We start from the raw sequence: 23724 nt of genomic DNA on the forward strand, positions 1-23724 counted from the left end.
CAAATGAGGAATCAGAAAAACTTGCCAGACTATGGAAAAGTGTGAACTGATCATGTTGATGTTGTATATTTAATATTTCAGTAGTGTTTGTGTAATGTTGTAAATATATTGCTTCATTCGGCATTCTTGTCAGTTTAAATAATTCATTACAGGTTATGTGAAAAACATAAGTTTATTGTATACATCATGACACTGCCACATGATACATGCCCACCTCACTTAAAGTAAAAATGAATGTACACAAGTTTATCTCCAGGCTCCCTTGTTTTCCTTTCAATTAGTTATTGTTTTGGAAACATAATTGGCTCCAGATGGGCTGAATGGCTTCCTTTAGAACATAGAACATTTTAGCATAGTACAGGCCCTTTGGTTCTGTCCTTTTAACCTACTCTAAGATCAATCTAACCCTACCCCCCCATTTTTCTTTCACCCATGTGCCTATCCAAGAATCTCTTAAATGTAAGTGCCCGTAATGTATCTGCCTCTACCACCACACCTGGCTGCTCGTTCTGCACACCCACCACCACCTGTGTAAAAACTCAACTCTGACATCTCCCCTAGACTTACCTCCAAACATCTTAAAAATACACCCCTCCTGTGAGCCATAATAGACAAATCTTGAGATGATGATAAATAAAAATGTTTCCCTAACATTTGTCGTCATGGTCAAGTGCCCTTCAAATGTGATCCTGGTTAAAATGGGTAATTATCAATTCAAAACAGAGATATTGATGCCAATGTGTGGTGATGAGACCCTGCATAGAGAAGACCACAGCATTTCCGCAAGCCTGGATACAAAGATTGCAGGACTGATCTGTGCAGGCACAAGCACCGGCAAACCGCTGAAAAAAGATTGAGCATCTGCAACATTTTGATTTTGATTTCCAGCTGCTGAAAATATTTGCAAAACTGGGCATAATAATGAAATCTCATGATTTAGATTGCAGTAGTTTGGAGTGAAGAACAAAATCAGAGGTTCCCTTCCAAACTAGTAACTTCTAGCCATTTGATTTACATAGTTACAATGATCAAAAGGGCAATAGCCTATGCACAACTAATTCCACAATGAAGGCATCCTTAGATGTGCAGATTTTTTTTTTAAAACAATTTTCATTTTATCTTAAGCCAGGTATCTTTAGCCAGCTGGTGGTGTAGTGGCATCCACGTCGGATCCCTGGTTCGAAACCGGCTGGATCCTTGCATGCCTTCTCCGTGCTGGGTTGAGCGTCCAGCTAGCACAGGGGTGGCCAATCTTTTACATTCCATGCGTCAATTTTTTCACTCACGAGTTCAGATGCGCCATACAACTCATGTACCCCCATTCAATTCTTGTAAAAATATGTTAATATAGAACTCATGCGTGGGAAAAATTGACACATGGAATGTAAAAGGTTGGCCACCCCTGAGCTAGCACCTCAGCCTCGTAAAAAACAGACAAATGCTAAAGAAATGGCAAGCTTGTGGAGAGAAACTCAAGTATCTTTAGTAATAAAACTATTATAGTTATTACCTTGAAACTCCTATAGTTCCACTGAAGAAGCATCATGTCTTGGGAAGATATGAGATAGTGTTGCTCCTCCTTCCCTTTCTCTCATGGTCCATTGTCCCCTTCAACCAGATTTCTTCTTCAGCTCTTTACCTCTTCCGTCAATCACTTCCTGGTTTCTCACTCCATCCCTCCTCTCCCCCACTCACCGACCTTATCCATCATCTGGCTTCACTAATCATCTGCCGGCTTGTGCTTCTTCTCCTCCCCCCCCCCCCCCATCCCCTTATTCTGGCTCTTCCCCTTCCATTCCAGTCCTGGTGAAGGGTTTCAGCCCAGTGCCTCTTCCCCGGGGCACCACTGCTCAATACGAGAGGACATGGCTTTAAGGTAAGGGGTGGGAAGTTCAAGGGGGATATTAGAGGAAAGTTTTTTTTTACTCAGAGAGTGGTTGGTACGTGGAATGCACTGCCTGAGTCAGTGGTGGAGGCAGATACACTCGTGAAGTTTAAGAGACTACTAGACAGGTATATGGAGGAATTTAAGGTGGGGGCTTATATGGGAGGCAGGGTTTGAGGGTCGGCACAACATTGTGGGCCGAAGGGCCTGTACTCTGCTGTACTATTCTATGTCCTATGTAAAACGGAGTGGTTGTGTATGTATATCTATGTACGCGTGTGTGTGTGTGTATATATGCATCTGTGTCTCTGTCTTTGTGTGTTCGACCAAAAGGCACATCCACGGAGTGATCAGGACTGCACAGAACATCATTGAGAAGCAACTACCAGATATGGAAACCATCTATAAGTCAAGATGTCAGCAAAAGGCTCACAACATCGTGATGGACTCATCCCACCCCAGTAGTCACCTGTTCAATCTCCTACCATCCAGCAGGAGATACAGAAACCTCTCTGCATGGACATCTAGAGTTAAAAAAAACAGCATTTTCTCCCCCAGGGCTGTTATGCAACTGAACAATGACCCACCACCCTCCTACCCATAGTCCATAGGCACAATGGACAATCTATAAGTGCATTACGTGGAGATAATGCTTCGTGCTATTTTTATGTTTAATTATTCTACTTTATAACATCGATATGTGCAATACTGTTCTTTTAATTTTAGAGTTGTTTGTTTTTAATTCAGTCATAACAAAAATGTCACTCTAAGTAGCTCAGATGTTATTTTAAGTTTAGTGATTGTGTTTTTGGTATCTGAATTGCCAGTGTGCTGTTTTACACTGACTGGAATAGCACTGCAATCTTGTTGTCCTCAGCAATGACAACAAAGCAGCTAACTGGATTTCCATTTCCAGCATCTGCAGAATCACTTGCATCTGTGTCCTAGGAATTTCCTTGTACTAATACAATCAACTGATTTGTAAAGAATTTTTAATACCACTAATAAATGTAAAAAAAATTCATCCAGAACAAAATTCTATTTACAGTGTAATAGTAAATCGGCAATATTAAATATGCCACAAATAAGCTGCCATCCACATTAATATATATAAGCAAAAAAAAAAAACACTTTTGCTGAAGAGTGCTTAATAACGTCCGACACACTACTTCAGAAACTTGTCCAACTTTTTCTGAATGTTTGCAAAAGCATCCTTTCCCATGTAGTCCACGTTTCCTTCCTCCCACCTGCGCCGGTCCTGAGCTTGGTCGGGGTCCACAGGCGCCGAGCCCAGCGAGAGCGCCGAGAACGAGTCCGTTATCTCCTCCTGGGGAGGAGGAAAGAGAAGGTGTGAGAACATTCTACCCATGTAAAACAGAAAAGGCACAAATACAAATGAGAGCAGGACGTTGTGGGGAGTAAAGAGAAATGACATGGGGTGTGGGGGGGGGTGCTACAGAATCACACATGTATACAAAAAATTGAACAGACAGCAGACAAGTGTGCTTGATCTAAAAACTAAATCATTTTATTGAATACAATAAGGAGTCCTCATGAAGGGTCTTGGCCCAAAACTTCGTCTGTTTATTCATTTCCATAGATGCTGTGTGACATGCTGAGTTCTTTCAGCATTTTGTGTGTGTTGCTTAGGATTTCCAGCATCTGCAGACTTTCTCAAGTTTATGATTATACCTTATTGAATATCCCTTTTCAAATATGGTTAACATTAAAATATAACCAAAAATTGGAAATTAGAAATCCTCCTTGGTCAATCAGAAGATGAATGACAAAGATCAAATTGCAAATGCAATAACTGGCCAGTGTTCAGATCTCTTAAGTATTTCCTCACAATCTACCTCATGATGATCTTGTGCTTTATCATTTATGGTGCCTATAAAAAGTATTCACTACCCCCCCCAGAAGTTTTTATGTTTTATTCTTTATTGAATCACAGTGGATTTATTGTGACATTTTTTACACTGATCAACGAAAAAATACTCTTTCATGTCAAAGTAAAAACAGATCTCTACAAAGTGATCTAAATTAATTACAAATATAAAACACAAAATAATTGATTGCATAAGTATTCACCCTTTAATATGACAAACCAAATCTTCACTGGTGCAACCAGTTGGTTTTAGAAATCACAAGATTAGTTAAATTGAGACCTGTTTTTTGAGATCTATGTGCACTCAAGGTGTTTCAATTGATTGTAGTAAAAAGACACTTGTATGTGGAAGGTCCAACTGTTGGTGAGTCAGTATCCTGGCAAAAACTACACCTTGAAGACAAAAGAGCACTCCAAGTAACTTCGCAAAAAACGTTATTGGAAAGCACAAGTCAGGAGAGGGATGCAAGAAACTTTCCAAGTCACGAAATGTCCCTTGGAATAGTTAAGTCAATCATCAAGAAAAAGAAAAAATATGACATAGCTGTAAATCTGCCTAGAGCAGGCCGTCCTCAAAAACTGAGTGATCCTGCAAGAAGAGGACTAGTGAGGGAGGCCACCAAGAACCTATGACAACTCTGGAGGAGTTACAAGCTTCAGTGACTGAGATGGGAGAGACTGTGCATCCAACTGTTGCCCAAGTGCTTCACCAGTCATAGCTTTATGTGAGACTAGCAAAGAGAAAGCCACTGTTGAAAAAAATAACTCACATGAAATCTTGGCTAGAGTTTGCCAGAGGGCTTTTAGGAGACTCAAGTCAGTTGGTAGAAGATCCTATGGTCTGATGAAACCAAAATTGCGCTTTTTGGCCATCAGTCTAAATCAGGGATAGGCCAGATCCGGCCCGTGAAGCTATTTTGACCGGCCCGCAAGCAAATATTGGGATACTATGCTTATTCGGCCCACGAGCGATTTTTCCTTATTCTGATTCTCATTTGCCTAGAAAATGTTTCTGTGAAGAAGGTGGCAAATACAAGGTGACATTACGAGACCCAGCATAGAGGAAATTTTAACAAGTTTACTGGGCAAGCAAGCAAAGACTAAGTTAAGTGAATGAAGGCTAACAAACGTCATTTTTTGCCAAGTAAAGAAGTGAAAATAAAGGAAGTACCCATGTCAGTTACGAAGTCTCAAAACGTATTGCAGAAAAGATGAAGCCTTTTACAGATGAAGAATTTGTCAAAGAATGTTTACTGGCAGTGGTGGATATTGTATATGGGGACCTGGCTTATTTCTGCAATGTACGCTGGCTTAGCCAAGGGTCAATGCTGGAAAGAGTATTTGCATTGCAGGAAGAGGTGGCAATATCCTTTGAAAGCAAAAATGAGGATGCTTCACATTTTCGTGATCCTGATTGGCTTTGCAACCTTGGCATTTCTTGTAGACATTACATCCCATTTAAATAACTTGAATTTACAACTTCAAGGGAAAAAAAAATCTGCTGATACATGAGATGTATGGTCATATTGTGGCCTCTGAAAGAAAGCTGCAATTGTGGGAGTACCAGCTTCAAAAAGGAAATTGTGCACATTTTCCCACTTTTCAAAAATTAAAGCACAAGATCCAGGCACTTTTGTGAATATGGTCCAAGAATTGAGAAAAGTGTTTTCATCTCGTTTTGCAGATTTTCACCTGCATGCAAATGGGTTCATACTGTTTGCTACTCCATTTGATGTGGAAGTGGACACTGCATCAGAAATTTTTCAAATGGAATTGATTGAGATGCAGTGTGACGACATATTGAGATCGAAATTTCATTCTGAAGATGTGTCAGTGCTTGACTTCCATAGGAAATATATTCATCCAAGTGGAAAGTATCCTAACTTAGTGGACCATGCAAAAAAGATGGCATCATTGTTTGGCAGCGGTTATCTGTGTGAGCAATTACTTTCAGAAATGAAGCACACCAAGAACCATTTGAGAACGAGATTGACTGATTTCCATCTGGATAATGTCTTGCTCTTGGCATCAACAAGTCTGACACCCAATATTGAGAAGCTTTCAAGCAACAAACAACATCAAGTGTCACATTGATTTATCGACTGTTTGCATTAAAATTTTCTTTTTTATTATACTTTATTTACCACCATTCAATGCATCATGTTCATACGTTTTATGTTTAAAGATTCTTTGTGTCCTTTTAATAGATTCAAAAGATGCCTTGATTGAAATAAATTGCAACTAAACTGAGTTCTTTGATTATTAATTGGCATCCTTGGTTAAGCACAAATGATTTTCTAGCATGCGTTATTCATTAAATTGATGCAAAACATAACTAGATGTATTTAAATGGATAATTCCCATATTTCAAGTTTTTTATGGCATTTATCTGGCCCACCGTCCGCTCATTAATACACGATCTGGCCCACAGAGGCAAAAAGGTTGCCGACTCCTGGTCTATATGCTACGTTTGGCATAAGCCAAATACCACACATCATCAAAAACACACTCCCTACCGTGAAGCATGGTGGTGGCTGCATCATGCCGTGGTGATGCTTCACTGCAGCAGGCCCTGGAAGGCCTGTGAAGGTAAAGGGCAAAATGAATGCAGCAAAATACAGGGAAATCCTGATGCAGCAAGAGAACTGCGACTTGGGAGATTTGTTTTCCAGCAAGACAATGACCCCCAAGCATAAAGCCTAAGTCACACAGGAATGGCTCAAAAACAACAAAGTTAATGACCTGGAGTGGTCATGTCAGAGTCCAGACCTCAATCCAAGTGAGAATATGTGGCCGGACTTGAAAGGACTGTTCACTCACAATCCCCATGCAATCTGACAGCGCTTGAGTAGTGTTGTAAAGAAGAATGGGGAAAATGTGTTCAGATGTGAAAAGCTGATAGAGACCAATCCACACAGACTCAAGGCTGTAATTGCTGTCAAAGGTACATCTACTAAATACTGACTTGAAGAGGTGAATACTTACACAATCAATTAATTTGTTTTATATTTGTAATTAATTTATATCACTTTGTAGAGATCTATTTTCACTTTGACACAAAAGTTTTTTCTGTTGATCAGTGTCAACGCCAAATTAAATCCACTGTGACTCAATGTTGTAAAACAATAAAGCATGAAATGTTCCGGGGGGGGGAGGGGTTGAATACTTTTGTTAATTGTTTTACCTTGTACTACCTCAATGCACTGTGTCATGATCTGACCTGCAAGTACAGCATGCAAGACAAGCTTTTCACTGTATCTTGTGATAATAATACAATACTAAAATTATTCCCTAACATTGGTGGTTTTGGTCAAGTCAAAATTAAATACATTATCAAAGTACCTATATCTCACCATATACACTCAGTGTCCACTTTATTAGGTACACTTGCACACCTGCTTGTTAATACAAATATCTAATCAGCCAATCATATGTCAGCAATTCAATGCATAAAAGCATGCAGACATGGTCAAGGAGGTTCAGTTGTTGTTCAGACCAAACATCTGAACGAGGAAAAAATGTGATCCAAGTGACTTTGACCGTGGAATGATTGTTGTTGCCAGATGGGGTTGTATAAGCAGCTGAACTCCTGAGATTTTCACTCACAACAGTCTCCAGAGTTTACAGGGAATGGTGCAAAAAAATAAAAAGAGACATCCAGTGAGCAGTATTGCCTTGTGAGAGGTCAGAAGAGAATGACCAGACTGGTTCAAGCTGACAGGAGGGAGACAGTAACTCAAGTAACCATGCGTTACAACAGTGGTGTGCAGAAGAGCATCTCTGAACACACAACACGTCGAACACGTGTAAAAGTTGAAGTGGATGGGCTACAGCAATAGAAGATCATGAACATACACTCAGTGGACTGTGAAACAACCAAAATGTAAAAGCAAATTGTGCAAATAAAACAATTATACAGAGAGCACAAGTTATAGAGCCCTTGAAAATAAGTTGATGGATATTCACAGTTGAACAAACCACATAGAATCAATGAAAAACTACATATGAAGACTGACAGACAACCAATAGGCAAAAGAAGACAAACTGGGAGGGAAGGAAGGAGGGATGGAAGGAAGGGTGGGGGGGGGAGGAGGGAACTAAGAACATAAATTGCAGAATCCTTGAAAGTGAGCCCAGCATTGAGTCAAGTGAAGTTACCCAGGAGCCTGATAGTTGAAGGGCAATAATTGTTCCTGAACCCGGTGATGTGGAAGCTAAGGCTCGTCTACCTCCAGCCCGACGGTAGCAGCAAGAAGACACCATGGCCTGGATGGTGGGGATCCTTGATAATGGATGCTGCTTTCTTGTGACAGCGATCCTTACAAACATGCTCAGTGGTGGGAAGGGCTTTGCCTGTGATTGACTGAGCTGTATCCATCAATTGGATCCATTACCACCTCACCCTGCCCCAACCCATCTCACACGTATTGTGTAATCTCTAGGAAATATTGCCGTCCTGAAGGGCCAGCTGGAACAACAGACAGTCAAATGCATAGACAGCACAATCCCATTACATGGTAAATTTGCCTGCAGATCCATCCATTACTGTACACTGTTTCTTAGAAAGAATACCGAGCTACAAGAACCAAAAAAATCTAAATTGGATGTGCTTTTACCTTGAAAATATGCACTTACTTTTACAGTCTGTTCAGATGTGGCAGGAGATATTTCCTTCACCTGAAGGAAAGATTATTCAAATGTAATATATTAACAAACAAACTTTCTAGATGATTGAGTAAACAACTGAAAATCCTGTGTTATTTTAATGTGTTTCATAAATGCTCATTGTTCCCTTTAAAACTAGATGTGGTCTCAACCTTGGCCTGTGAATGTTTTTAACTACAGGATGTCCATGGTCAATCTGGTTCAAGCAGAGCATTCAGAAAGGTTCCTGGACAAAGGGTTTACTGAAAGGATGCACCATCCCAAACAAGAGCAGATCAATACGGGGGTCAGTTTGCATGAGTTCCTCTACATAGATGCTACCTGGCCTGCTGAGTTCCACCAACACCATGTGTAGGTTTCTGTCACTCTACACAAGGATGTTGCCAGGATTGGAGAGCGTAGCTTATGAGAATAGGTTGAGTGAACTTGGCCTTTTCTCCTTGGAGTGACGGAGGATGAGAGGTGACCTGATAGAGGTGTATAAGATGATGAGAGGTATTGATTGTGTGGATGGTCAGAGACTTTTTCCCAGGGCTAAAATGGCTAACACAAGAGGGCACAGTTTTAAGGTGCTTTGAAATAGGGGCTGCCAGGGGTAAGTTTTTCCACACAGAGAGCGGTGGGTGCGTGGAATGAACTGCCAGCAGTGGTGGTGGAAGCAGATACCGCAAGGCTCAGTGCTGGGACCCCAGTTGTTTACAATATATATTAATGACTTGGATGAGGGAATTAAATGCAACATCTCCAAGTTTGCGGATGACACGAAGCTGGGTGGCAGTGTTAGCTGTGAGGAGGATGCTAAGAGGATGCAGGGTGACTTGGATAGGTTGGGTGAGTGGGCAAATTCATGGCAGATGCAATTTAATGTGGATAAATGTGAAGTTATCCACTTTGGTGGCAAAAATAGGAAAACAGATTATTATCTGAGTGGTGGCCGATTAGGAAAAGGGGAGGTGCAACGAGACCTGGGTGTCATTATACACCAGTCATTGAAAGTGGGCATGCAGGTACAGCAGGCGGTGAAAAAGGCGAATGGTATGCTGGCATTTATAGCGAGAGGATTCGAGTACAGGAGCAGGGAGGTACTACTGCAGTTGTACAAGGCCTTGGTGAGACAACACCTGGAGTATTGTGTGCAGTTTTGGTCCCCTAATCTGAGGAAAGACATCCTTGCCATAGAGGGAGTACAAAGAAGGTTCACCAGGTTGATTCCTGGGATGGCAGGACTTTCATATGAAGAAAGACTGGATGAACTGGGCTTGTACTCGTTGGAATTTAGAAGATTGAGGGGGGATCTGATTGAAACGTACAAGATCCTAAAGGGATTGGACAGGCTAGATGCAGGAAGATTATTCCCGATGTTGGGGAAGTCCACAATGAGGGGCCGCAGTTTGAGGATAGAGGGGAAGCCTTTTAGGACCGAGATTAGGAAAAACTTCTTTACACAGAGAGTGGTGAATCTGTGGAATTCTCTGCCACAGGAAACAGTTGAGGCCAGTTCATTGGCTATATTTAAGAGGGAGTTAGATATGGCCCTTGTGGCTACGGGGATCAGGGGGTATGGAGGGAAGGCTGGGGCGGGGTTCTGAGTTGGATGATCAGCCATGATCATAATAAATGGCGGTGCAGGCTCGAAGGGCTGAATGGCCTACTCCTGCACCTATTTTCTATGTTTCTAATAGGGTCTTTTAAGAGCTGAGAAAAAGAGAGGGCTCTGTGCTATGAAAACTCTAGCCATTCTCCTCCGAAGACACAGTACAGGCCCTTCGACCCACAATGTTGTGCCAACCTTTTAACCCATTCCAAGATCAAGCTAACTCTTCCTTCCCACACAGCCCTCCATTTTTCTGTCACTCATGTGCCTGAATTCTTAAATATCCCTAATGTATCAGTCTCTACCACCACTCCTGCATTCCATGCACTGCTCACTCTGCGTAAAAAAAACACACCCGATAATTTTAATGTGACTGGAGGAAAGTATGTCTTCTCATATTAGCCATTTTCACCCCAGAGGGAAAAAAAGCTCTTACCGTCCACTTGATCTATACCTCTCATCTCGTAAATTTTAATCAATTCTCCTCTCATCTTCCTTCGCTACAAAAGGAAAAGCCCTAGCTCACTCAACCTTGCCCCATAAGACATCATCTCTAATCCAGGCAGCGGGTTGGTAAATCTCCTCTGCACCCTCTCTAAAGTTTTCATATCCTTCCTATAATGAGGTGACCAGAACAGAACTCAATTTTCACAAAACAACTCCCACAGCAGTGCAAAGATTTGTGGTGCGAGCCAAAAAGGCAGAGTTTGTGTGGCACAGGAATGCAATATACCACAGGTTATTTGTTGTGGTCCCCCATATTTACCTGACAAAACAGCGTGACATGATTTCCTCTAAACAATCACCCCTGGCATAATCTGTTAAACTCTGGGTATAACATACTCTCAGTGGCCACTTTATTAGGTACACTTGTACACCTACTTGTTATCAGCCAATCATGTGGCAGCAACCCAAAGCATAAAAGCATGGTCATGAGATTCAATTGTTCCAAACAAGCATCAGATCAGGGAAAGAAATGTTATCAAAGTGCCTTTGACCATGGAATGATTGTTGGTGGCAGACGAGTTGGGTTGAGCATCTCAGAAATTGCTGATCTCCTGGGATTTTCACACACAACACAGTTTCTAAAGTTTACAGAGAATGGTGCCAAAAAACCAACAAATATCCAGTGAGCAGCAGTCCTGCGAGCCAAAGTGCCTTATTAATGAGAGAGGTCAGAGAATGACTGGTTCAAACTGACAGGAAGGAGACATTAACTCATATAAACATGTGTTACAACAGTGGTGTGCAGAAGAGCATCTCTGAACACACGTGTCAAATATCTGAGGTGGATGGGCTACATTAGGTAAGAAAGTACCCAATAAAGTGGCACTGAGGGTAGGTAGCCAGGTAGTACTTCCTTCCCACATAAGTGGATTTTATCTTAATGAGTAACCATCCAGATGAGCTGTTCTGGTTTACGATGGTAGTTGCAGTTTGATATTCACCTGTACCATCTCTGGAGACGGTGATCTGGGTTCTATTACGAACTGGACACTCTTCTGTTCTACTTTATTTGTAAATACTGGCTGTTGAAAAGAAGGGAAATGAATCATAACAATGTTCAGACCAGGTTTGGAGCCATATAGATACAACTACTGTTTATTAAAACTTAGGAATTCACCCAGGGTCGGGTTAAAGCAGCCCAAGTACTTCGCAATGTAATGCATTTCAGAGACAGATACGACCTATGATAGCTACTTAGAGATTAGCTTTACTTGCCACACGTACACTGAAACGTACAGTAAAATGCATTCACAAACACCAGAAAATCTGCAGATGCTGGAAATCCAAGCAAGAGCTCAGCAAGTCAAGCAGCATCTATTTAAAGGAGTAAAGAGTCAACATTTTGGGCTGAGACCATTCATCCGGGCTGCTTAAAATGCACTGTTTGTGTCAACAACCAACACAGTCCAAGGATTATACTGGCACAGTCCGCAAGCGTTGCCATGCTTCCAACACCAACACAGCATGCCCACGACTTACTAACCCTAAGCCGTATGTCTTTGGAATGCGAAGAGAAGCCAGAGGACCCAGACGAAACCCACGTGGTCATGGGGAAAAACATACAAACTCTTTCCAGATGGTAGTGGGAATCGAACCCCGGTCACTAGTGCTGTAAAGCATTACACTAGCCACTATGCTACTGTGCTGCTAAGTTGTTCTGTAGCACTTTTACTCTAACCATCCAGGTATGAAGTTTTAAGTGGCAGATTTTTAGTACGTTCTTTTAACAGCTCTCTGTAATCATACTTAATGACCTTTTGTGGAAAGGCTGTTAATGCAGTCTATTTCCACAATGAGCAGGGTATACACCGGTGCCCCTCAGCTGTGTGGAGTACTTCGCCATGTCCTCAACCTGTGCCTGAGGCTCCGGAGGGTCCCTGTGCTGTGGAAGGCGTCCTGCCTCGTCCCTGTGCTGAAGACGCCGCGCCCCAGCGGCCTCAATGACTACAGACTGGTGGCATTGACCTCCCACATCATGAAGACACTGGAGAGACTTGTTCTGGAGCTGCTCCAGCCGATGGTTAGGTCACACTTAGATCCCCTCCAGTTTGCCTACCAGCCCCGACTAGGAGTTGAGGATGCCATCGTCTACCTGCTGAACAGTGTCTACGCCCACCTGGACAAGCCAGCGAGCACTGTGAGGGTCATGTTTTTTGACTTCTCCAGTGCGTTCAACACCATCCGCCCTGCTCTGCTGGGGGAGAAGCTGACAGCAATGCAGGTGGATGCTTCCCTGGTATCATGGATTCTTGATTACCTGACTGGCAGACCACAGTACGTGTGCATGCAACACTGTGTGTCCGACAGAGTGATCAGCAGCACTGGGGCTCCAAAGGGGACTGTCTTGTCTCCATTTCTCTTCACCATTTACACCTCGGACTTCCAACTACTGCACAGAATCTTGTCATCTTCAGAAGTTTTCGGATGGCTCTGCCATAGTTGGATGCATCAGCAAGGGAGATGAGGCTGAGTACAGGGCTACAGTAGGAAACTTTGTCACATGGTGTGAGCAGAATTATCTGCAGCTTAATGTGAAAAAGACTAAGGAGCTGGTGGTAGACCTGAGGAGAGCTAAGGCACCGGTGACCCCTGTTTCCATCCAGGGGGTCAGTGTGGACATGGTGGAGGATTACAAATACCTGGGGATATGAATTGACAATAAACTGGACTGGTCAAAGAACACTGAGGCTGTCTACAAGAAGCGTCAGAGCCATCTCTATTTCCTGAGGAGACTGAGGTCCTTTAACATCTGTCGGACGATGCTGAGGATGTTCTACGAGTCTGTGGTGGCCAGTGCGATCATGTTTGCTGTTGTGTGCTGGGGCAGCAGGCTGAGGGTAGCAGACACTAACAGGATCAACAAACTCATTTGCAAGGCCAGCGATGTTGTGGGGATGGAACTGGACTCTCTCACGGTGGTGTCTGAAGAGAGGATGCATGCCATCTTGGACAATGTCTCCCATCCACTACATAATGTACTGATTGGGCACAGGAATACATTCAGCCAGAAACTCATTCCACCGAGATGTAGCACTGAGCGTCATAGGAAGTCATTCCTGCCTGTGGCCATCGAAATTTACAACTCCTCCCTTGGAGGGTCAGACACCCTGAGCCAATAGGCTGGTCCTGGACTTATTTCATAATTTACTGGCATAATTTACATATTACTATTTAACTATTTATGGTTTTATTACTATTTAATTATTTATGGTGCAACTGTAACGAAAACCAATTTCCCCCAGTATGACTAAGACTAAATATAAAAATACAATATTTTTACCAATTCTATTCAATGGAGGACACAGACATGGCAAATGGGAGGAGAGGAAGTAAGATTTGGTCAGGAGCTAGATGGTATGGAAGCTGTGTAGATGCTGGAATCTGAACAAGAAAACAAACTGCAAACTTGGTAGGTTAGGCGGCGTTGTCCATTACCCAACTTGCCTGACCCACTGAGTTTTGTTCTGCACTGGACGATGCACGCAGGGGAGGAGTCGGAAAGGTGTTCTCCCCATGACTGGTCATGTATAACTGGAACATAACATCCCAACTTCTACACTCAATGCCCTGACTGATGAAGGCCAACACGCCAAAAGCCGTACCCCTTCCCCCTCCCCACCTTCTTATTCCACTTCTTCACACTTCCTTTCCAGTTCCGATGAAGGGTCTCAGCCCCAAACATCGACTGTTTATTCATTTCCATAGATGCCGCCTGGCCTGCTGAGTTGTGTGTGTGTGTTGCTTTGGATTCCAGCAGCTGCAGAATCTCGTACTTATGCTGCCTTCTCCACCTTTTCTACCTGCAATGCCACTTTCAGAGAAACACATACTTATATGCCAAGGTCCTCCCGCTCTGCAACATGCCCCAGATCTTACTGTTATTGAGAAGTCATACCCTCGTTTGACTTCCAAAATGCAATATCTCTCATTCATCCAAAATTAAACTCCATTTGCTTTTCCTCAACCATTTACTCAGCTGATCAAGGTCACTCTGAATATCCTGATAACCATTGTCACAATCAATATCACCTACTATAAGTGTCACCTGCAAACTTAGCAATTATGCCTTGTAGATGCTTATTCCAATCATCAATACAGATGCCAAACAGTAATAGGCCTAGCACCAACCCCTGGGGAACTGGAGTTAAGGGCCTGCAGTCCAAAACAACAACCTTCAACGCTCTGCTTCCTACTATCAAGCCAATGTGCATCCATTTAGCTTGCTCTGCCTGGATCCCACTCAATCCAACTTTCCACAGCAGAATCTCAAAGGCCTTACTATGTGTCTATTGTCCTGCCCTCTTTGATCTGCTTGATTACCTCTTCAAAAAAACTCAAAAAAAAAATTCCGAGGCCTGATCAACCAAAGTTATACTGATTACCCCCAATCAACTTGTCTTTCCAGGTACATGCATATCCTGTCCTTTGGAATCCCCTCTCATAACTTATGTTCAGTGGTTCCCAGTTCCCAGTTTTTCTTTTCAGCCCTACTTAAATAAGGAACAACATTAGCCGCCCTTCAGTCCTCTATCACTTACCCATCACTAATGACAAAAATAGTTATCACAGCTACAGCTCTCACAATTTTTTAATCTACCCCCAGTGTCCTTGGACATACCTGATTAGGCCCCAGAGATGGATCTGCCTTTAAGACACCCAGCAACTCTTCTGCTGCAATGCAGACCATCTCCAGGACATGCCTTTTACAATCTCTAGTTCCAAACTCATCATGGCTTTCTCCAGTGTACTGTAAGAAACAAAGAAATATCCGTTGAGGGTCTCACCCACCTCCTCTGGCTCCACACGATGATGTCCATTTTGGTCTTTGAGAGGCCCAAGTCTCTTAATCACTTGATGTAAAATCTTGGATGCTCCGTAACCTTCTTTACGAAAGCAATCTCAAGCCCCCTTTTTGCCCTTCTGATCTCCTACGCAAATGTATTCCTGCATCCCCTATACCCCTGCAGAGATTCACTTGATCCCAATTGCCTGTATCTGATCCATGCCTCCTTTTTTAACTTCTCAACAGAGCCTCCATATCCTTCATCAGGAGGTTGCCAGTCTTGCCCTTCAATCTAACTGAAACAGGTAGACCTTAAACTCTGTCATTACTTGTAAAAGACTCCCACTTCGTAAAAGTCTCTGCCTGTAAACAACCTACTCCTCAACTTTTTCTAGTTTCTGTCATGTACCATTACATTTTGCCTTGCTCTGATTTAAAACTTAATTTAATGGACCACATCTATCCATTTGCACAACTAATTTGAAATTATCTGTACTATGGTAACTGGACCCATAGTCTGTTCCCACTGACCCTTCAATCACTTATCCTGCCCCATTCCCCAAGAGGAATAATAACAACTTATTTATGAAGCACTTCTCATACAAACGATATAGTTCAAAATACTTTACAATGGGATAATGTGCAAACATAAGACAAAATGATGTTAGTTAAATGCAAGGCTAAATAAATAGGTTTTGAAATGGTACTGCATCCCTTATAGTTTCAGGTATTGAGTTCCATAGTTTAGGAGCATAGTTTAAAAAAAAGCTGAGTGGCTAATTTTCTTTTGAGGGAGATTGTTTACATAGAACCATAGAAAAAGAAAGCCGTAGAATAGTACAGCACATTATAGGCCCTTCAGCCCACAATGTTGTGCTGACCCTCAAACCCTGCCTCCCATATAACCCCCCATCTTAAATTTCTCTATATACCTGCTCTGTACAATTTTGCTCTGTACAACTTAGTTACTTACTTCCTCTTGTGCTGTTGATGACTCTGAGGATATTTCTTTTCTCTAAAGTGAAAACATAAAAAGTTCTATGAACACCTCTTCTCACAGCACATGAATAAAACAAGTTTAATATTAATTATTTTCATTCACAGATTCAATCAGTTTTCTGCCAATCCTTTACCTAAAATGATTATCTTAAAATGAAAATAAATGTTATTCATAATAAAAAAATAATTACAAGAATAAACCGTGCCATGCCTTTTCATTCTTTGCATTCTAAATCAATGTTTTCGGTAGTGTTCTATTACATTCCTACATACCAGTCTATAACACTGCTGCCCTCTGGGATGGTATACCTCTGCAGTAATTGAGGGGTTTCCTCTCTCAGCCCAGCCCCTCCCTTTCCAGTAGAAGAACCCCACACTGGGGTGCTTCCCCACCAAACCCTTGTGCTGGCTGCACCAAGATTCAGTACTCCTGCAGCCTGGAACGTGCCAGTCGGCAGCATTCCTCCACGGACCTCTCGGCGCACTGGCCAACCACCAACCTCTGGGCAGACCAAAGGGAGTCCTTCACTGTGCTGATGGTCTACCTGCAGCACTTGATGTCCACCCCCGTGTGCGTCCCTAGGTACAGTCTCCTGCCAGGCAGCTGCTTGGAACGAACCATGACACAGGCCTTTGTGCCTTTCCCCACAACCTCTTCGTAAACCCAGAGTCCACAAAGAGGCGAGCTCCTGTCTCCTTCTCCTTACGTTCATCCTGTGGACAGTGCGCGGAGGGAGCGCTCTGCTTCTAACCTGGTGTTGCTGGTGCTAAGGTACCCAAAGCACGATGTAGGGCAGCACAGTGATATAGAAGGCAATACAGCCACCCCTGTAGCTCCAGCGACTGAGTTCGATCATGACCAAGGGTGCTGTGTGCACAGTTTACACTATTTCCCCGTGAACTTATGGATTCCTCCAGTTGCTCTGCCTCCTCCTATCCTCATCCCAAAAACATGCTCGTTAGTAGTTTGAATTTACTACAAGTAGTGAATAAACTAGAGGTCCAGAGAGATGGAAGGGCAGCTCCAAGAGCTATTATGAAATAAATAGGCTGAAAAGAGAAAAAAAGGAACCCTTCCCCACTTCTGTTTGACAGCCCTGGGCCTGAGTTTAGAGGGATTTTTTTTTATATATTCAAACTATTCTGTCCAGCCCTGATGAAGGGCCTTGACTGGGGTCCACATCCTTCCATAGAAGCTGCCTGAACTGCTGAATTCCTCCAGATTTGTGCGTGTTCCTCCACATCTGCGGTCCCTTGTGCCTCTGGACAGCAAAAGGCTAGTTCTCTGTCTACCTTAATAAATACAGTCAGCTAGGTGGTCCGCTGGTGGAGGTCTGGATGGAGCAGACATGGAATGAAGCTACCAGTAATAATATCAACCACAACTGGCATCCCTGCCAAAGGGCTGGTGAATGGAGACCAAGTAAAAACAAACTTCCTTGAGAATAATGAACCCCAAAATAACATAACTTATAACAGAAAACTAAATTACCTTAGTTCCGCTATACTATTAGATACTTACTGCCTCTTGTGATGTTGACCACTCCAAGGTTCTCTTTGTTCTCTAGTGTAAAAAAAATAGTTTATATTAACATTTGTCCTTGCTTGAAGGACGTGAATCGGACAAATCAAACACTGATTATTTTTAATTCACCAATTCAGGCTGTTTTCTGCCAACGCAACTGAATTGGCTGCAATCTGGTGTTGGTGCTGCTAGGGTACCCCAAGCAGAGTGCTGCAGGAGACACGAGGCTGAAGAACAGCTTCTAAGCCACTGTTACAGATTCTAGAGTGGACTTCTTGTACAGCAAGATGGACACTTGACCTCAGTCTATTGCACGATCCTGCACTTTATTGTTTACCTGCACAGCCTTTTTTCCTGTGGCTTTCACACTCTATTCTGCATTGTTATTGTGTTGCCTAGTTCTGCCTCAGTGCAATGATGATCTGATCAGTATGCAAGGCAAGCTCTTCACTGTCTTCTGGTAAGTGTGACAATAATACACCAAGTCCACTGGTTTGATAAACCAGTCACCGGTACCAAGGTGTCCAAAGTGCAGCCGAGGGCAGCAAATGATGCAGAAGGTAGCAATACCACCTTACAGCTTCAGTGACTGAGCTTCATCCCAATCATGGGTACTCCGCATAGTTTGCACGTTCGCCCCATAATCCAGTGAGATTTCCCCCGATGCTCGGGTTTCCTTCCACACCCCAAAGACGTGCTGCTGAGTAATTTCATTGGCTCCTGTAATTTCCTCATTGAGTAGTAGCTGGTAAGTGAACAGGAGTTCAAAGATATATGGAAGAATTGCTTGAGGAACACAATGAGCAAAACACTCTTCTTGTACATTAAAAAGAAATGCAAAACTTACGAAGGTCAGAAGTTCTTGTGGACAAAGACATTGACAAGTATAATATCAACTAGCCCTGCAAATCATCCTGAACTGATATAATCACAGAACTTCACTCCCCCAGCCTTCTTCCCACTTCCTCTCCTGTACACATGAAGGGTCTTAGCCCAAAATGGCAACCATTTATTCCTTTCCATAGATGCTGCCTGACCTGTTGAGTTCCTCCAGAATTGTGTACACGTTACTCTGCATTTCCAGCATCAACAGAATCTCTTGAGCTCAAACGCACTAATTATTTGCCCAGAGTACTCTGAGGGCACTTCAAGCACAGAGGACAACAGCAACAAAGGCACGGGACCACCACCACTGACAGGTTCCCCTCCAAGCTGTGGACCACCCTGAGATGATAGGTTGTCATTTCTTTACTGCTTCAGGATGCAAATCCTGGAACTCTCTTCAACAGGCACAGTGGGAGCAGCTCCACCAGAAGAACAGGAGAAGTTCACAAAGGTACTTCACCACAACCAACTCAAGTGCAATTAGCCTTGAGCAGCATGCAATAATGATGCTAGCAACCCCCAAACGAATGGTAACAAAATAAGATGAGCATGCGTAGTTGAACTCACAACAAGCCTTTCATTTAAAGATGTGCTTTGCTCAGCCTTCTACTGTTAACTAAGTTGATTCAAATTTGAGTCATATGCACACTTAGTGGCCACTTTTTAAGGTATACCTATATGCCTGCTCGTTAATGCAAATATCTAAGCAGCCGATTGTGTGGCAGCAACTCAAGGCATTAGAGCATGCTGATGTGGTCAAGAGGCTTAGTTGTTGTTCAGACATAACATCAGAATGGGGAAGAAATTTGACCTAAGCGACTTTGACCACGGAATGATTGTTGATGCCAGATGGGGTGGTTTGGGTATTTTACATATAAAAACTCCTGATCTCCAGGGATTTTTCGGCACAACGGTCTCCAGGGTTTACAGAGAATGGTGTGAAAAACAAAAAAAAACATCCAGTGAGCAGCAGTTCTGTGGGTGAAAATGAAATCAGACAGAGATCAGAGGAGAAAGACCAGACTGGCTCAAGCTGACAGGAAGGCAACAGTAACTCAAATGACCACGTTACAACAATGCCATATGAGATGTAGTGTTACTGGCCTGTACTTTCTTCCCCTCTTACGCTTACTTTCCAATTCCAATGAAAAGAGCTCAGAAAACTAAATGCTGAGTGTCAAGATAAACTTTTGTTGGATATTTAAGTCTCTTTGCTTTACTAAAATTCATATTTGCCACATTAAAAAAACTTTTCAGATCCCAAGATAATGGCTTCACTTTTCTATACTGTATGTCTGGCTTCAACATAACAGTGCTGAAGGAATCTATAAATACTAAAGCAAAGGAACCTCCAACTCATACCACATATTCCCAAAAGCCTTCTATAAATATCTAGAGTCCCAGGGCAGTTCTGCAAATTCATATCAAATTACAATCGGCCATCAGGTTGCTGATTAAACTATTCTGGCTCATTGATAACCATTTGGGAAGGAAGACCTCCTCAGTCTGATCACACCAGAACTTTCAGTCGAGTGGCATCTTTACTATCTTGTGAAGTGGCTCATCAGGGTGAGGAGACAATGAGAGATGGGTAATGTATACTGGCTTTGCCAGCACGACTTACATCATATAAATAAAAATACTTCCATGTTATTCAGAGGTTCCCCCTCTTGCACATCATACCATCTTGGAAGTATACTGTCATTCCTTGATTATCACGGGCTCAACATTATGGAATTCCTTATTTAACCAATAGGGGGCGCTTCACAGCCAAAAGAGTAGTTCTGTGTAGAAATATAACACCACCTTTTATTTATGTAAAGATACAGCACGACTACAGACCCCTCTCTGCCCAATGACCCCAAGCCCATGTGACCAATTAACCTACTAACCCGTATGTCGTTGGAATGTGGGTGGAAACCGGAGGATCTGGAGGAAATGCCTGCAGTCATGGGAAGAACACAGAAACTCCTACAGACAGCAGCAGAATTGAACAGGGGTTGCTGGCACTGCAATACTGACTGCTACACTACTTTGCCGCCCTTATCAAGAGCAAACCAGAAATAGAAATTAAATGTTGGATTTGCCAAATATAGTATCTCCCTGTAAAGTCCATATTGAAAGTAAAAGCCAGCCAGATCCTGGGTTTCTATGTGGGAATACGATGCTTAATCACCTGCCTTTCCATAGTAGTACCACCTTCCTTAACATTCCTTGAAGGTTTTGGGCCAAGGCCCTTCAACAGGACTGGAAAGGAAGGGGGCAGAGGCCAGAGATAAGTGAAGTGGAGTAGGGGTAGGGGATAAAGTACAAGCTGGCAGGCAATTGCTGGAGGAGATAAAGGGCTGAAAATGACCTCTAGACCAGCTATCACCTCTCAGCATCTTACTTCATCCCCTTCCCCACCCACCCAGTTTCACCCATCTGCCAGCTTGTACTCCCTCCCCCCATCCCCATCTTTTCCTGGCTTCTGCTCACTTCCTTTCCAGTACTGAAAAGAGGTTCTCAGGCTAAAACTTCAAATATTTATTCTTCTCCATGAAGGTTGCCTGTCTTGCTGGGTTTCCTCTGCATTTTGAGTGTTATTCTCTTTTGAGCAAAGCTCACTGATCATTTCCCTTAGAAGACACCTTGCTCAAGATCCATAAGCTCCTCAGATCACCATAGCTGCCACAAGGCACCATCACTCCCAGAGAACAAGCATTAAAATGCATCTCTGCCACTTTCTGCCAAACAAGTGCTTACTTTTTTTTAAGATTATGAGAACACTCAGTCCTCTTTTATTGTCATTTAGAAACGCATACATGCATTAAGAAATGATACAGTGTTTCTCTGGAGTGATATCACAGAAAACAGGACAAACCAAAGACTAACACTGACAGAACCACATAATTATAACATATAGTTACGGCAGTGCAAAGCAATACCATAATTTGATGAAGAACAAACCATGGGCACAGTAAAAAGAAGTCTCAAAGTCCCAAGTCAATCGACTCTCGAGTCCCCGATAGCAGGCGGCAAAAGGGAGAAACTCCCTGCCATAAACCTCCAGGCACCATCAACTTGCCGATACCTTGGAAGCAGCCGACCACAGCCGATGCTGAGCCCATCCATCCGAAAACTTCGAGCTTTCGACCAGCCTCTCTGATACAGCTTCCTGAACGCCATCCTCTGCCAAGCGCCTTCAACCTCTCCCCGGCCACTGAAACACGCAAATCCAAGGATTTCAGAGCCTTCAGCTCCGGAGATTCCGGTTACCACACAGTAGCAGCGGCAGCGAAGCGGGCATTTCAGAAGTTTTCCAGGTGTTCCTCCGTGCTCTCACGTCCGTCTCCATCAAATCAGAATTGTGCATGGTCCCCTACTTGACAGATAATAGACGTCATCACCAAAGCGGCCGCGCGCTGCCGTTGTGCTGCCATCTTCTCCCCCCTCCCGGGAACTTTCTGATAAAACACTGGTGAGCTAGGCAAGGTGAACCTTTGATTTGGAGAAAAGACTAGTAGAAAGGTAAAAACGTTTTGATACATCAGTTTTCCAAGTAACATATTGACAATCGTAAACAGGCAAGAAGAGCTCCACTGGTGTTGCACAATGCACCGTCATGTTGAATGCCACCTGACACATTCACAGACACGGGAGCAGAATTAACCCATTCAGCCCATTGAGTCTGCTCCACCATTCCATCACAGCCTTTTTCCAATAACCTTTGACACCCATACTAATCAACAACTTAACATCCTCCGCTTTAGATATGCCAAATGACTTGGCCTCCACAGCCACCTGTGGCAAGTTAACCAAGGCTGTGAATTGATCTGTACGAACAGTATGCAAGACAAGCTTTGAGCTATCTCGGCACATGTGACAACAATAAAGCAATTACAAATCCAAGACCCATCAGTCATCCGGGGAGTGCCTATCCACAACCATCGCTTTCCCCTCACAGGCTCCCAAAAGCAATCCCTGCATGGGAACAGCACCACTGAACGTGTACCTGAAATAGTTTTAGATGTACAACTAAATCGCACGCAAGAAAGTGCTCCAGTTCAGTGGCCAAATCGGCTCCAAAACCGTCATTGCTCCAATTTCAAGGAAAGAGAAACTGCTCTAAATTCAAGGAGAGAGAACTCCAAGGAGATTATGGAGAGAACAACTATTTAAGTAGTATTTTTAAAACAGTTATCTAAGAGATTTTGATATTAGCCACACATGAAGATAAAAATGCGCTCGTTTCTAAAAAAAATATTCCTTAGCATTCCAATGTTCAAAAGGTACAGAGGCAACTTGAGAACAAACAGCCAGGCAGCTGAAGGCATCAGCAGCCAGATGGGGCACATAAAACTAAGGAAGATTTACAAGGATGCTACCAGGACTCGAGGACCTGTGCTATGCCTGCCTCTTCGTTGGTTATGTGGAACAGTCTGTGCTCCAAACCTATTCTGGTACTGCTCCCTAACTTTTCCTTCGCTACATTGATGGCTACATTGGTGCTGCTTCCTGCACCCATGCTGAGCTCGTCAATTTCATCGACTTTACTTCTAACTTCCACCCAGCCCTCAAATTCACTTGGTCTATCTCGGAACACTTCTCTCCCCTTTCTCAATCTCTCGGTCTCCATCTCTGGAGACAGACTGTCCACTGACATCTTCTACAAGCCCACTGACTCTCAGAACTACCTCAACTATAACTCTTCCCACCCTGCCACATGCAAAAATGCCATTCCCTATTCCCAGTTCCTCCGTCTCCGCTGCATCTGCTCCAAGGATGAGGTTTTCCGTTCCAGGACATCTCAAATGTCCTCTTTCTTTAAGGATCGTGGTTTCCCTTCTGCTTTCATCAATGATGCCCTCACCTGCATCTCCTCCATTTCCCACACTTCGGCCCTCACCCCATCCTCCCACCACCACAACAGGGACAGAGTTCCACTTGTCCTCACCTACCACCCCACCAGCCCCCGGATCCAGCACATTATCCTCCGCAACTTCCGCCACCT

At 43.2% G+C, this 23724-nt stretch overlaps 1 protein-coding gene across 8 annotated transcripts in view; it reads right to left on the reverse strand.

Annotated features, from left to right (window-relative positions):
* Window positions 1–2913: 2913 nt before the first annotated feature.
* The window catches only part of gyg2 (glycogenin 2), a 107811-nt gene continuing 87000 nt past the window's right edge, over window positions 2914–23724 (reverse strand). For 5 of the 8 annotated variants that reach the window (XM_072262645.1, XM_072262646.1, XM_072262649.1 and 2 more), the window contains 6 exons: window positions 17844–17885; window positions 16296–16337; window positions 15158–15286; window positions 11481–11561; window positions 8409–8450; window positions 2914–3212 (listed from right to left, as the gene is read on the reverse strand). In XM_072262645.1, coding sequence (XP_072118746.1) covers window positions 3051–3212; window positions 8409–8450; window positions 11481–11561; window positions 15158–15286; window positions 16296–16337; window positions 17844–17885 — 498 coding nt within the window. In that variant the 3' untranslated portion in view covers window positions 2914–3050. The remainder of the gene's footprint in view (window positions 3213–8408; window positions 8451–11480; window positions 11562–15157; window positions 15287–16295; window positions 16338–17843; window positions 17886–23724) is intronic. The other 3 variants (XM_072262650.1, XM_072262647.1, XM_072262651.1) reach the window with 3 other exon arrangements.

The sequence above is a fragment of the Mobula birostris genome, chromosome 7 (genome assembly GCF_030028105.1).
Source record: "Mobula birostris isolate sMobBir1 chromosome 7, sMobBir1.hap1, whole genome shotgun sequence".
Taxonomy (NCBI): domain Eukaryota; kingdom Metazoa; phylum Chordata; class Chondrichthyes; order Myliobatiformes; family Myliobatidae; genus Mobula; species Mobula birostris.